This window comes from Aotus nancymaae, unplaced genomic scaffold (genome assembly GCF_030222135.1).
Source record: "Aotus nancymaae isolate 86718 unplaced genomic scaffold, 86718_ANA_hifiasm-v0.15.2.pri h1tg000040l, whole genome shotgun sequence".
Taxonomy (NCBI): domain Eukaryota; kingdom Metazoa; phylum Chordata; class Mammalia; order Primates; family Aotidae; genus Aotus; species Aotus nancymaae.
In genome coordinates, this window is record NW_026988454.1 from 38,508,557 (window position 1) to 38,522,727 (window position 14,171).

At 36.4% G+C, this 14,171-nt stretch overlaps 1 protein-coding gene across 1 annotated transcript in view; it reads right to left on the reverse strand.

Annotated features, from left to right (window-relative positions):
• LAMA2 (laminin subunit alpha 2) overlaps positions 1-14,171 on the reverse strand; it is an 886,276-nt gene that overhangs the window by 469,778 nt on the left and 402,327 nt on the right. Inside the window, exon 2 of the mRNA XM_064360706.1 lies at positions 4,062-4,232. Coding sequence (XP_064216776.1) covers positions 4,062-4,232 — 171 coding nt within the window. The remainder of the gene's footprint in view (positions 1-4,061; positions 4,233-14,171) is intronic.

The following is a 14,171-nucleotide window of genomic DNA, read 5'->3' on the forward strand; positions in this document are numbered from 1 at the left end:
AATGTGGAAAAACATGGGTAATATTGCCTGAATATAGATATCATCCATAAGATAAAAGGTACTCTGAATGTAGAACTTTCAAGAGGGTGAAAGACAGAATAGCTCTTGAACTCAATTTGACAAATGCATCTCATCCATTTTTCCAACTAAGAATAAAAATAATTGAATGGAGAACTAATTATTTTCTACCCCAATATTTGTATCATTCTCCATCCCATTTTTATGATTGTAATCATTTTTTCTTTCTCTTCTTTCCTATGTAAATATTATATATACATATATACATATTATTATATACACATAATATTTATACTTATTTATGCACATATAATATTTATATAAATTTATTTAATATTATAATTATGTGTATATTATGTAACATATCATATATTTAATGCTTAAATATCAGTTTAATAAATATATAAGTATATTTATATACCTGCATACATATACACACCCTTACGGTTTTGTATATTTTATCTCTCTAATTCTCCCTGTCTGCACAGCCCATCCTAAACACACATCTACACACTCGAACCTCTTCCCCACAACTCAGTTCATGCCCCCAGACTTTCTCACATTCTCCATGAACTTATCAAGGCCAGCAGTCCCTGAACCAATGATGGTTTTCCTCCATCAGGCTTTAGTGTCTTGCCTAATGAACCTGAAACTAATAATTTATCAATTCATTTACTTTCTGCCCTTTTCTTCAATTTTCTTGCCATCTTCTTCCATTCCACTTTCCCTGTAATGTTCCAAGAGTATCAGTCCAAATGTTTGATTCTTTATTTTACTCCATATGGAATTGCCACTTTATTCTTATTATGGCTCAGTGATTCCCTCCTATTCCCCTGAGAGGCTCATAATCTAAATGTTTGCTTCTTGCCTCAGCAGGTAACCCAGATTTATATCTTAATGAAGAAATCAAGATCATCAAATAAGAAATTTCTCCCAATACTTTCTGCTGTCTGCTGCTATTTATCCTTCCTTCTTTCTTATTTGGTGAATTAAAAGTATGTATCTTCTAATATAAGTTTTTCACCTATGCTTAATGACCCATATGTTTTTACTTCTAGAGAGATATCACCCCCACCACTACTTTGTCGTCAACTTCCCTGGCCTTCTCCCTAAGCATCTAAACTAGCTCAAATGTCTCTTACCTTTGAAAACCTTTGCAACTCCACAGCCTCCTCTGCCCTTCATTCTCTTTCACATCAAGGATACTTGAGAGAATATTTCTATATTCACCTCTTCTTCTTCCTCATTCATTTATTACCTCTTCGGTGTGCCTCTTGCCACATTAAATCTGCTGAGTACTTTAGCAAGGTGATCAATGGGTGGCATTGTTGTCAAAAGCAAGTGAAACCTATTCTCTTACTCAATTATCTTGGAAGCATTTAAAACTGCTGATTGCTTTTTCTTCCTGACAATTCTTTCCTTCATCATGTATCCAATGCCTCATTTTCCTGATTTTTTTTTTCCTTGAAATCTGTTTCTCTCTATTGCCTTCCTTGACTGCATTTACCTGAACTTCCTTGGCTTTTACATAAAAGCAAAGGTCTCTGACATATGTCCTTTGCTCTTGCATTCTATACAAGAAATAGCAAACATTTGGGTATGTAGCAATACTCCCCACTCCTATACACATATCGTAACAACTTATATCCTAGAAATTAACCAGAGTCGGCCAGGCACGGAGGCTCATGCCTACAATCCTAGCACTTTGGGAAGCCGAGGCAGGCAGATCACTTGAGGTCGGGAGTTTGAGACCAGACTAACCAACATGGAGAAACCTGGTCTCTACTAAAAATACAAAATTGGCCACGCATGGTGGCACGTGCCTGTAATCCCAGCTACTCTGGAGGCTGAGGCAGGAGAATCGCTTGAACCTGGGAGGTGGAGGTTGAGGTGAGCCAATATCCTGCCACTGCACTCCAGCATAAGCAACAGAGCGAGACTCCATCTTAAAAAAAAAAAAAAAAAAGAAGGAAAGAAATTAACCAGAATCATTAATAGGTAAGGAAGGTTTCTGGTGGTTGCCTTCTTTGGCGTCTTAACATGTGTTTTTCTAACATTCTGTGATATACATGACCACCAATTTTAATCACACAATTCCCAATTCCTCATTATATAATTTAGGAATGTAGAAGACATTACTATATTTGAGGAATTGGGGCTTGTGTGAATGACTAAACCCTAATGCAGTCTATGAACTTTGGATGATAATGTTGTCAATGTAGATTCATGGACTGTAACAAATGTAGCACTCTGGAGGGGATATTGATAATGGAGAAGTCTACACATGTGTTGGGGCAGGGGATATATGGGAAATTTCTACACTTTTCTCTTAATTTTGCTGTGAACCTCAAACAGTTCTAAAAATAAACTCTATTAAAAAGGACAGAGGAAAAAATATTGAGCAAATTTTAAAATAATATAATTGTGAAGCTTTAGCCCCATCATAGTTAACCTCAATTGGTGTTAAGTTTTATTAACCTCTTTTCTCTCTCTACATATACATACACTCATATATATATATATATATAATATGTATCTACCTTTTTATATATTCTATATAAAATAATATTAATAAAAAACTATCTTTTGAGAGGCTGAGGCAGGTGGATCACTTGAGGTCAGGAGTTTCAGACCAGCCTGGCCAACATGGTAAAACTCCATCTCTACTTAAAATACAAAAAATAGCCAGGCATGTGCTACTTGGAAGGCTGAGACAGGAGAATCACTTGAACCTGGGAGATGGAGGTTGCAGTGAGCTGTGATTGCACCACCACACTCCAGCCTGGGTGACAGAATGAGACTTTGTCTCAAAAGCAAAATAAAAATAAAAATAAAATACATATCTATGTATTAAAAAATAATATAAATAAAATATATATCTATCTTTTTATATAGATTACATATAACTATATATCCACCTTTTGTATATATTATATACAGAGAGAGACAGAGAGAGAGGTAGGGAGGAGAAGAGAAGAAGGCATGTCAGAAAGATAGATGTAGATATATCTAGATAGAGATATATAGATATAAAGATTCCTTATCCAGGAATCCTTAGATGACCTTAGCATCTACATGGAGCATTCATATTCCTTTAGCACCAAATTTACTTTTCTTTTGCCTCTATTTCCCCTCTAGGTTCTCTGAATCAGGGGTTATGTGTAACTCAATATTATGCTCTGATACAATGCATTGCTAGTAGGAGGTGTTCAAAGGCTTCTTGAATAAATACATCAATGAATCTGAGGTATCACTGTGGTTCATAGAGGCCAGAAAGAGGGCTTTGCATGGTGCCTCTCCCTAAATCACTTCTCCTGTGGTTGTTAAATGCCTTCAAAATCTGGCTCCAGCCTTCTGCTCTAGGCTCATCTCTACTCTCTACCCTTTGGCCCTTTCAGTTATAGTTATTCCTAACTAATTGAAGCTCCCTGAGTAACTAGAATTTTCTGTGTAATTCTGATTTCTCTTCCTGACCAGACTTCTCCTCTTCCCCTCCATCACTTATTTACCTATTTAGCTCATACTCTTGTTTAGCTCATATTCTTAGTTATCAGCTTGGATATCACTTCTTCTGGCAATCCTTACTTACACCAAGACTGACTTTGTGGCCATCCTCTTCTGCAGAACCCTGTGTGCACTCTTTGCTTTGTACTTACCACACTATTTATCAGTAGCTCAAAGACCATACCCTACCTAATTCCTCCCGGATCTTAGGCACAATACGTGGCACATAAATTCCAATGAATGATGATAGCCTGAGTTAATAACCACATCCTCAGAAACCATTCTGGTATCTGAAGTTAGTAAACCCAATGACTGCCACAGGCCATCAGATGGCAAATCATCTCCAATCACTGTACTTGGTACATAGAAAAACTCCAATAATGTTTGCTGAATGACAGAGAGGGCGCTGGAAGAAGCTTATAGTGGGAAAAAGAATTCTAAGGATTACAAACCCTTTGTATTTAATGCAACTTGGCCTCAACATCTCACAATTATAGATCCTACCCAGTGCCACACAGAATACACACTAAAATACATACGGTTTGGATTGCTGCTGTTTTGATTGCAGATACGACACTGGGGGTTCCTCACAGGCTGCCCAGGGACGTGTTCTACCAATTTGCAGTACATTTCAGGTCCCTTTTCTCCACATGTTGCATTGGTCGTGATAAGAGCATTAGAAGCAAGATTCAGGACCGCAGGGAATAAACCTGAAAAATATGGGCAAATGAAGGTGTGTATATCAGAAACAAAGTTATGATTTTGATGGATTTTAAAATGCAATTGAGATAGGATATTTTTCAATGCATTAAACAAACTCAAAATGAATTAGTGATAAAAACCTGACAATTTAGTATACTACATAAATACTATGTGTTATCAAAAGAATATTATTTTTCTTTCTGGGTCTTAAATATGGACTTTAAGACTCTCTTAAATTTTTTACCTAAGGCTTTTTTTAAGCGTTTACTTAGCAAGAAGGTCCTATCTCTAGGATACATTCTAAAAACATATAAAAAATCTTCTGTTGAAGTTATTGGAAAAAGACCTCACTAAATCTTCCATCTTCCATTTCAGCTATTTTATATCTAGTATTAAGACATAATTGCATATTAATGTTTCTGCACAACTATGCAAATATGTTTTTCCGGTCATTTCATGCTCCAGTTATCTTTTATTGTAAATAATTATTAAAACTTCTTATCTCAAGACTAGAGAAGATAGAGAATGATTATTTTGGAAAGCCATTTTTTACTGCTTTCCATTCTATCCAGCAATATTATAAAGAAATACATTGCCAGAAACAAGTCATCATAGTAGTCTGTGATCATACACCAGTAATTATATCTTAGTTATCATAGAAATGTTTGACTTTCATAGATACAATCTCAGAAGTCCATCTAAGTGTAGGCTGGGGAGATTTTTTATTCCCTTTGAGAACTTAATTCAGTCTCTTTTCTTCCTGTAACTTAAGGTCAATTCTGCTTCGTACATGTCTAACATTTGTGTTTTATAGACCCCTTTTTAATAACAGTATAGCAAATCACTCATTAAAAGCCACTCTTTAATTGAAAAATCTGTTTTTGGAAAAAGTACATTTGAGATTACAGATAATTTGACTCTATTTATGAAGGGAACATGCTGACCATCCAGGTTGTTTCAGCTCTATATATGTGCCAAGTAGGTCTATATCAATTCAACTTCTGATAGAAAGTCCTTCCTGGCCAGGCACAGTGGCTCACACCTGTAATTCCAGCACTTTGGGAAGCTGAGGCAGGTGGATCACCTGAGGTCAGGAGTTTGAGACCAGCCTGACCAACATGGTGAAACCCTATCTCTACTAAAAATACAAAAATTTGCCGGGCATGGTGGCAGGTGCCTGTAATCCCAGCTACTCGGGAGGCTGAGTCAGGAGAATTGGTTGAACCCAAGAGGCAGAGGTTGCAGTGAGCTGAGATTGTGCCACTGTACTGCAGCCTGGGAGACAGAGCAAGACCCCATTCAAAAGAGAAGGGGAGGGGAGGGGAGGGGAGGGAAGGGCAGGGAAGGGAGGGATGGGAAGGGGAGGGGAGGGGAAGGGAAAGGAGAGGGGAAGGGGAAGAAGAGGGAAAGGAGAAGGGAGGGGAGGGGAGGGGAAGCGGAAGGGAAGGGGGAGGAGGAGGAGAGGGAAAGGGAGGGGAGGGGAAAGGGAAGCATGAGGCAGACCTTCCTGACTAAATCTCATGGCTTGATAGTTTACTGAGATCCCTAGATCTTGAATTTGTGTTTTCTGCCTTATCTTCAAAGCTTGTCACATAGTAGGGACAGAGTAGGTACTCAATGTATTTGTAAAATGAATGAATAGATTATAGATTATAAATATTAGACTCATAAATGTTTGCCTGCATCATCTGCACGCAATAATAATTATTATAATCATAATAGCCATCATCATTGAATATTTGCAATGTGCCAAGCACTATTGTCAGAAACTGTTCCTACATTACTTTTCTGCATGGACTGATTCACTCACAAAACATCCAAATGAGCTTCATACCACTATTACCTATAATTTATTAAGAAGGCACAAAGGTTTAAGTAACTCGCCCATGATTACAGCTAGCAAGTAGCAGAGCTATGATTTGAACCGAAGTAATCTGGCTCCAGAGTCTATCCTCTTAATCACTCCACTGAATGACATCTACAACGTTGTATGAAACCAACATAAATCTAGTGCTACCTTGCAGAGCTGGTTGACCTTAGAATTGCATTGAAAGAAACAAAAAGAAAAAAATAAAGAAAGTAAATCAGGAAGATTTTTATAATATTTGATTATTAGACTTGTATGTATTGATTATTAAAATTTATTCTCTGCCAAAAGAGATAATAGTGCATAAAAATTGCAATTACAAATAATTTAAATCTTTATTGTAATCACTTTAAAAAATTCCACAGGTAAATGAATTCAAAAGATCAAGTGACAACTCAGTTCTTGTCTCAATCATTCTTAAGATCTCCCGAAGAGTTGCACCCAAATAATTTTTTCTCTCTTTTTTCCCTCCCGATACATACATCTTTAAAATCTCTTGATTCCATTCCTCCAAAATAGTGCACCCCACTCTCATTTACCCTCTGGCCTTGTGTTTTTCTCCAGCTGAAAATGAAGGTTTCCAATTTTTCCTGATTTGCCAGTGGTACTTGCTTTTTCACTTAATCACTATTTCATTTATTGTTCCTGATAAATTTATTCCCCCCTCCAACTCTGTGCTCTCTGTCCCTAACATAATGAGACATTCTGTCAATGTGACGTGAGGAAAGCTAATGTAATCATTGGTCAGAGAAATATTAAACATTCATAAATGATTATTTATTTCATGAGACAAAGTAGTGTTTTATAAAAACTAGAATACTATACAAAAGTTTTTACCTTATTTTTTTTAAAAAATCTTTACCATGATATAAAGCTTAGTGGAAACTTTCTAACAATTTTGTGGAGTTTGTTGGGTTACAAATTTAAAAATAATTAGATGGTCTCCACAGCATTATCTAGCTTAGACATTTTATTATCTAGGTTAGTAAATGATATATGATTAAACAAATAAAGTTTGTCTGTATATCTTTCTCTTTTGTCATTCATCACCATTTTGCACTTAACTGTACAACTATTTTTTTCATCAAATATGTTTTGAGCACATATCATGCCAGACAGTAAAGGATCTGAGAATAAAAATATTACAAAGATGGGCTTATCACAGGAAGTAATCTTGAGCTGAATTTTCAAGGAGAGATGGAAATTTATCTGTTAGGGAAAATGAATAAAGAAAAACCAAGCATATCAGGCAGGCAGAATGGCATATGAGTATGGTCTCTATGCTGAAAGCATATGTGAATGATGAGTGAGTCAGAGTACTTAAATCTGTCATTGTTTCAATATATAAGATTATGTAATTGTCTGCATATAGTTGTGGATATAGATACAGACACATATAGGTTACACATTTGAATATACATAATGGTCGATATGGTTTAGTTGTGTCCCCACCCAAATCTCATCTTGAATTGTAGCTCCCATAATCCCTACCTGTTGTGGGAGGGACATGGTAGGAGGTATTGGGTCATGGCAGGGGGTGACAGGTTTTCCTCATGCTGTTCTTGTGATAGTAAATAAGTTTCCTGAGATCTGATGATTTTATAAAGGGGAGTTCCCCTGCACACACTCTCTTGCCTGCCACCATGTAAGACGTGCCTTTACTACTTCTTTGCCTTCCACCAAGATTGTGAGGCCTCTCCAGCCATGTGGAACCGTGATACCATTAAACCTATTTTCTTTATAAATTACCTAGTCTTGGGTATGTCCTTACTAACAGCATGAGAATGGACGAATACAGTGGTGTACTTACCCATAAACCACTGCTTATTTGTCACTGTTAGGAATTTGTTTTAGTGGATTTTTCTCCAGTTCTTTAAAAATTTAATTTACAGTATAGAAAAATAGGTAGTAAGAATGAAGAGACATGCTGGGAATTCTGTTTCAAGAGGGCAAAATTATACCTCTCTTGCTGGCTTATATGATGAGTTCAAGTAGTCAAGCTCCATCTGATCCCTTCAAAGACAGCCAGCTTACACAAAAGCCATCCCAGGCAGGTGCTAACATTTCTAAAACTTCCCCAGGGCATTGTCAGTTTTTCTCTTGGATTTTCACCTCCTCCCTCAGCACTGATTAGTTCTGATTTTGACTATGGCCTCAGTCCTGTTTGCAGGTAAGACTCCTTGTGCCCTGCTTTGGTGAGCCCTGAGAGACCTGATTGGAGCAGGCCAGGTCTGTACTTTCCCAAGCCTGAGCAATCATGGGAGGAAGCCAAAGAGAGAAGAAACCAGGGAAAAAGTATTTTATTTATGTTGTATGTTCAGAAAATATAGAATTGGATTATATGCCAATTATCCCACAGAATTAAATAAAGAAAGTGAAATCACACAGATACAAAGGGATTACAGAGATAGAAGAAACATTGGTTCCGAAGCTTTTTCATATTCTTCATCTTATCTAATTCTTGTATAGCCCATTGTATAAATTTTATTAATTCCACTTTATAAATGAAGGAAATGCAGATCAGAGAAGATAAATAGGAAGTTATGAATTATGAATTAGTAAGATTGATAACCGTAATTTGAAGTGAGCTCTTTAAAAAACTTACAAGATTTCTTGTCAGGGCTCAAAGAAGAACCAAAACTGGACCTTGGCAAAGCTTATTTAAGTGTTTAATAAAATAAACAACTTATCCCTCACTATTCCATTGTTGCTTCATAGAGTTTTCTAACCATAAAACTAAAGATACTAATAAAATTTACATTTAGCATCTTTCAATTCTTTTCTTTGATTTGTTTCTATTACAGTTATTGATTATGTACTCAAAATTAACCTTTGCACAATTTAATTGCCTTGTTTTATGGTCAGGGAACAGTTGCTTTATGAAATTTCATCAGCTATTTTGCCGTTTATTTTAAAACATCAGTTAAGCATATTGGTCAGTGCAGGTCTCCAATTAGTGCCTAATGACCAATTTGAAGAGTAAATCAATAACTGAGCTTCTATTGAATCTTCAGCATGTCTTATTATAGATTGCAACCCATTTTCATTATATGTCAAATCTATTATGCTGTCCCTACTTATTCCCATTCAAAAGCACCAAGGCAATATTTATTTCCATATTCAATATGTGTTACTTGGTCAAGATTACGTAAACATTAGGAGTGTAAATGAACTATAAATAGCTGATGAACCTTTATAAAGTATTGACTTACAGCTTCTTAATTCAATTTGAGGTCCTGTAATGTTAATGACATAAAAGGCAATGATCATTAACCATACAACTGTGATTGACATTTTTTCCTGAATAGTACTAGACTAAACAAGTTTAGGTGGAGTTGTGGTTATAAGGAACAATGTCTGAACAAAAATCAAACAGTATTATATCTATACTATATATTTTATTAGAGATTAGAATATTCATATTATATATAGAAAAATATATTCTGTTCTATAGCATATATATATATGGTAATAGAATATCTAGAAAAAGGCTAAGTGTATATCATGCAAAAAATTGAAATTCTGCTACAATATGGCAAACATTTGAAAAAAATTACCAAATTTCCACTGTTTTTATTTGGATGTATTTATATTACATTTGCTTTCTCAAATAATGTAGTATGTTCATACATGTTGGCATGATTTTGATGATCCACATTCTCAAAATCCCACTTTTTGGTTTCAAATGGCAGAAGCATTTTAGAATCTACTTATGGAGGTTCTATTTTTAATAATTGTGAAGTAGCTTTTATTGGAGCAAAGTTCCCATAGATAACAGCTATAAATTCTGTGTATATATTTGGGGTGTGTGTGTGTGTGTGTGTATATATATATATACACAGCAAACACCAGATACCTGGAGTGCACCCAAGAACAGGTAAGCCAGGAGGGCTATGAATGCTTAGAAAAAAAGACACTGGATGAGTCCCAGACTGGCTAAAACTCAAATAGAAACCCACAGTTTTACTGGCTTGAAGAACTAGAGAACAAAACTAAAAATAGCCACAGCAGCTGTAAAGAGAAGGCCACAGAAAGGGAGCCTCAATCTGTGCATAAACTCTCTCCAAATTGCTCACCAATGCCAGACTTACACACACCCAAGACAGATTCCAAGTAGCCTAGCTAAGGCTGAAAAACTGAACAGAGATTTTAGCTCCTGCATTCTACAGGAAAGACAAAAATTTGGAGTCTGAGTCCAGTTAACAACTGGTGTGACAAAAAAAAAAAAAAAAAAAAGAATGAGTGAGTGCTCTTCAGAGGAACATAACAAAACCCAGAGTTTCTACAATATGCTATTCACAACATCCAGGTTGCAATTAAAAAGAAATACTAGACATAAAAGAAAAAGATAAAAAGTAACTCATGCTTAAGAGAAAAAGCAATCAGTGGACACTGTGCTGAGATCAACCAGATGTTGGAATAAGCAAACAAGCATCTTCAAGCAGCTTTTAAACTATACTCAAGGACACACACACATACACAAAATTGTTGTACCAAAAAGACAAATAGTAAATTTTGACAGGGAAATAGTAACAACAAAAAATAATATTGAATATAAACTATGTAACTGAAAAATGTAACACAGTATCTAGATTTTTTTAAAAATCCACTGCATGTGATTAATAGAAAATTGGAGATGATAGAAGAAAGTATAAGTACACTTGAAGTCAATAGACTTTTTCTGTCCTAAATTTTTAAAGTGCTAGAATTACAGACCTGAGCCACTGTTCCTGTCATTAACTTTTTTTTTTTTTTTGAGACAGGGTCTCATGCTGTTGCTCAGGCTGGAGTACAATGGCATGATTGCAATACTTCACTGTACTGAACTCCTGGGCTCAAGCTATCTTCCCACCTCAGTTTCCTGAGTAACTATGACTACAAGCATGCAGCACCATGCCATGCTTACTTTTTTTTTTTTTTTTTTTTGTTAAAGACATGGTCTCACTATGTTTCCCATGCTGGTCTCAAACTCCTGCCCTCAGGTGATCCTCCCACCTCAGCCTCCCAAACTCCTGGGATTACAGGCATGAACCACTATGCTTGGCCTAATTTTAGAATCTAGATTTCAGGTACATAGTGTTCACTGTATGATCCAATGCATGAAAATTTTCATAATAAACTGTTGGCCAAAAAATCTACAGAAATACAACATATATGTAAGATTTATCTCATTCTTTGGATTGTCAATATCAGTATCAATAAAAAGTTAAATTGACATTTTTTTAATCAAATGCAGAAAAGGGTGTTGGATACAACAAAGGAAAGCTATCTTTTCAGCCTCCTTCAGAATCAGGGGAACTGAGCAAAAAGATAGTCCTGGATAAGCAAAACTGCTGAGTTTTCCAAGATACCCACAGACCTGCAATCAGCAGGTGACTATTTCCCTTGTACAGCTTTCCAGTTCTTTTATCTCATATAAATGAAGAACTTTAGCTTAGAATCATGTTTAATGCATAAATGTTTTCTTTTGAAGCACTACACAAGTCAGTGAGAAATGCATTGAACAATTAAGGGGTCTGCTGTGTGGCATAGGGAAGACTGCTTCCTTAGGCTTCAGGAAATGTTCCTCTAGGTGATGAAGAAGGTTGTTGTCTGGTAGCAAGAATTAGGTCAAAGAAGCCTAGTTCAAACTTGAATTTTACAAATGAAGAAACAAATGCCCAGAATTTAAATGACACAGCTAGTTTTCAAACACAATTTTTGTAATTCCAAATGAGTGAAAATTTTATTATTAAATATCTACTGTGTTTCACTCTCCTCCCTACTCTAAACAATGACGTTTATCACCTCCTGCATCATCCCTGAGTCTTATGCCATCTAGTTCTGCCTTCTAGAAACACATTCATGGGCCAACTTCCATCATAGCTTTACAAGTCCTGTGATTTATTTCCAAATTTCTCAGTTTTAAGGGAGTTCCTTTTTGCAAATGAAGTCTTGATTTCCTCTGGCAGTGACACCACTTCTGCAGATCTCCTCCTTCATAAAATCACTGGGGGAAGACAAGTAGCCTCCTTATGCCCCCTGAAGGCCACTTACAAATCAGTTTCTTTCATTGTCAGTCAATAACATTATTTCTTTTGAATTTGTTTAATTTTTTTAAGGCAGGGTCTCACTCTGTTGCCCAGACTGAAGTGCGGTGGCATGATCATGACTCACTGAAGCCTCTACCTCCTAGGCTCAAGTGATCCTCTTGCCTCAGCCTCCTAAGTAGCTAGAACTACAGGTGTAAGCCAGCACACCCAACTAATTTCTATATATTTTTTTTTTTTTTGGTTTTGTAGAGATGGGTCTTGCTCTGTTGCCCAGGTTGGTCTCAATCTCCTGGCCACAAGTGATCCTCCTACCTTGACCTCCCAAACTGTTGAGATTACAGGCATGAGCCATTATGGTCACCCAATAACTTCTTTTCAAAAAGTCCAAATAATTTACCCTTTCTACATACTCATCTCTGTTATTGGCCGAATTCACGAAGACCATCCACAAAAATATTGGTACTTAATTCACAGTCACCTTTATTCCTAATATTTCTGTCACTCTTTCTAAGTAGGTAAACATCAAGCAACATTAATAAAATGTGACTCCACAGAAACCAGAACATGTTAAATGCTCTTTGTGAACAAATATGTCCTACTTTTCAACATTCTAAGATTTCTGCTTCCAGTTTACTTTTTGTCTCTATCTCAAATTCAGCTACATATATATATAGACACACATACATATATCAACATTTATATTCATATATCCTATCCTTACTTTACATTTATTATAGTAACACCCTAACCCTGGGATCCCCAACCCTCAGGCCACAGACCAGTACCATTCCATGACCTCTTAGGAACAGGGCTGCACGGCAGGGGCTGAATAGCTGGCAGACAAGCATTACTGCCTGAGCTCTGCCTCCTGTCAGATAAACAACAGCATTAGACTCTCGCAGGAGCATGAACCATATTGTGAACTGTGCATGCAAGGGATCTAGGTTGCAAGCTACTTATAAGAATCTAATGCCTGATGATCTGAGGTGGAACAGTTTCATCCCGAAACCATCCATTGTTACCCCTGTCAATGGAAAAATTGTCTTCCACAAAACTGGTCCCTGGTGCAAAAAACGTTGGGCACCACTGCCTTTCCTAGTATTCCTGCAGGACTCCACTCCCATTAATCTTCCACAGTGTTGTTGAAATTATCTTCTCCAAAGTTCCCTTTCTTGTTTAAAGACTTTTGTGAGTTGCCTGTCACCTGCAGTGTAGTAGACAAACTCCTTGGTGATCTGAACATTTATAATCAGGTCCCCCTTTCTACCTGTCTGAACTCATCTGTTGCTATCCTCCTTCATGCCTTCTTATACATCTAGTGAACTGATATCTTCCTATTTACAAATACAGCAGGCATTTTCAAAATGCTTTGTGATGACATTATCTTGTCTCTTCAACAAAAAATATTCTCCTGTTTTGTTGCATGGTCATCTATAATGGCCTAGCTCAAATATTCCCTGCTCTGTGAAAGTGTTTTCTGGCTTTGCCACACAGAATTTTCTGTTTCTTTTTTGGTGTCCATATACTACTTAGATGACATGTTAATGTAACCCTCATCATACTGTAACTTTAGTATCTTTTACAGTGGTTCTGTAGCCTATACAATTACTGAGAGCATGGATAACACTAGCTGGTATATAATGCCACTCAAATTTAAATTTACTGAATGAGAATAACTACATTCACTGTATAATCTTTCTGGAGAAAAATTTAGCAAATGAAGGCCATTAAATTAATCAGACTCTTAATTTGGTAGAAATGTAGAACTGTTTTGATACACTATCTACATGAAATAAATCAAAGAAAAAGCCAAGCTCTATGAAAAATGTGGCAGACCTTCATGGCTGTCCAATATCCATCCTCCATTGTTTTTTTGAGTAACTGGCATTGTGTTTAGTATTGAGAGTATTCAGTGTCCTAGCTCTTGCCAAGGGAGTGCAAATAGGGGAGAACTTTCTTCTCCCTACCCTATAGCAGTTAGGGCACATGCACACGACTTTGGCCTAAGAATTTGAATCTTGAGCACATGAAGCACAGACCAGAGAGAT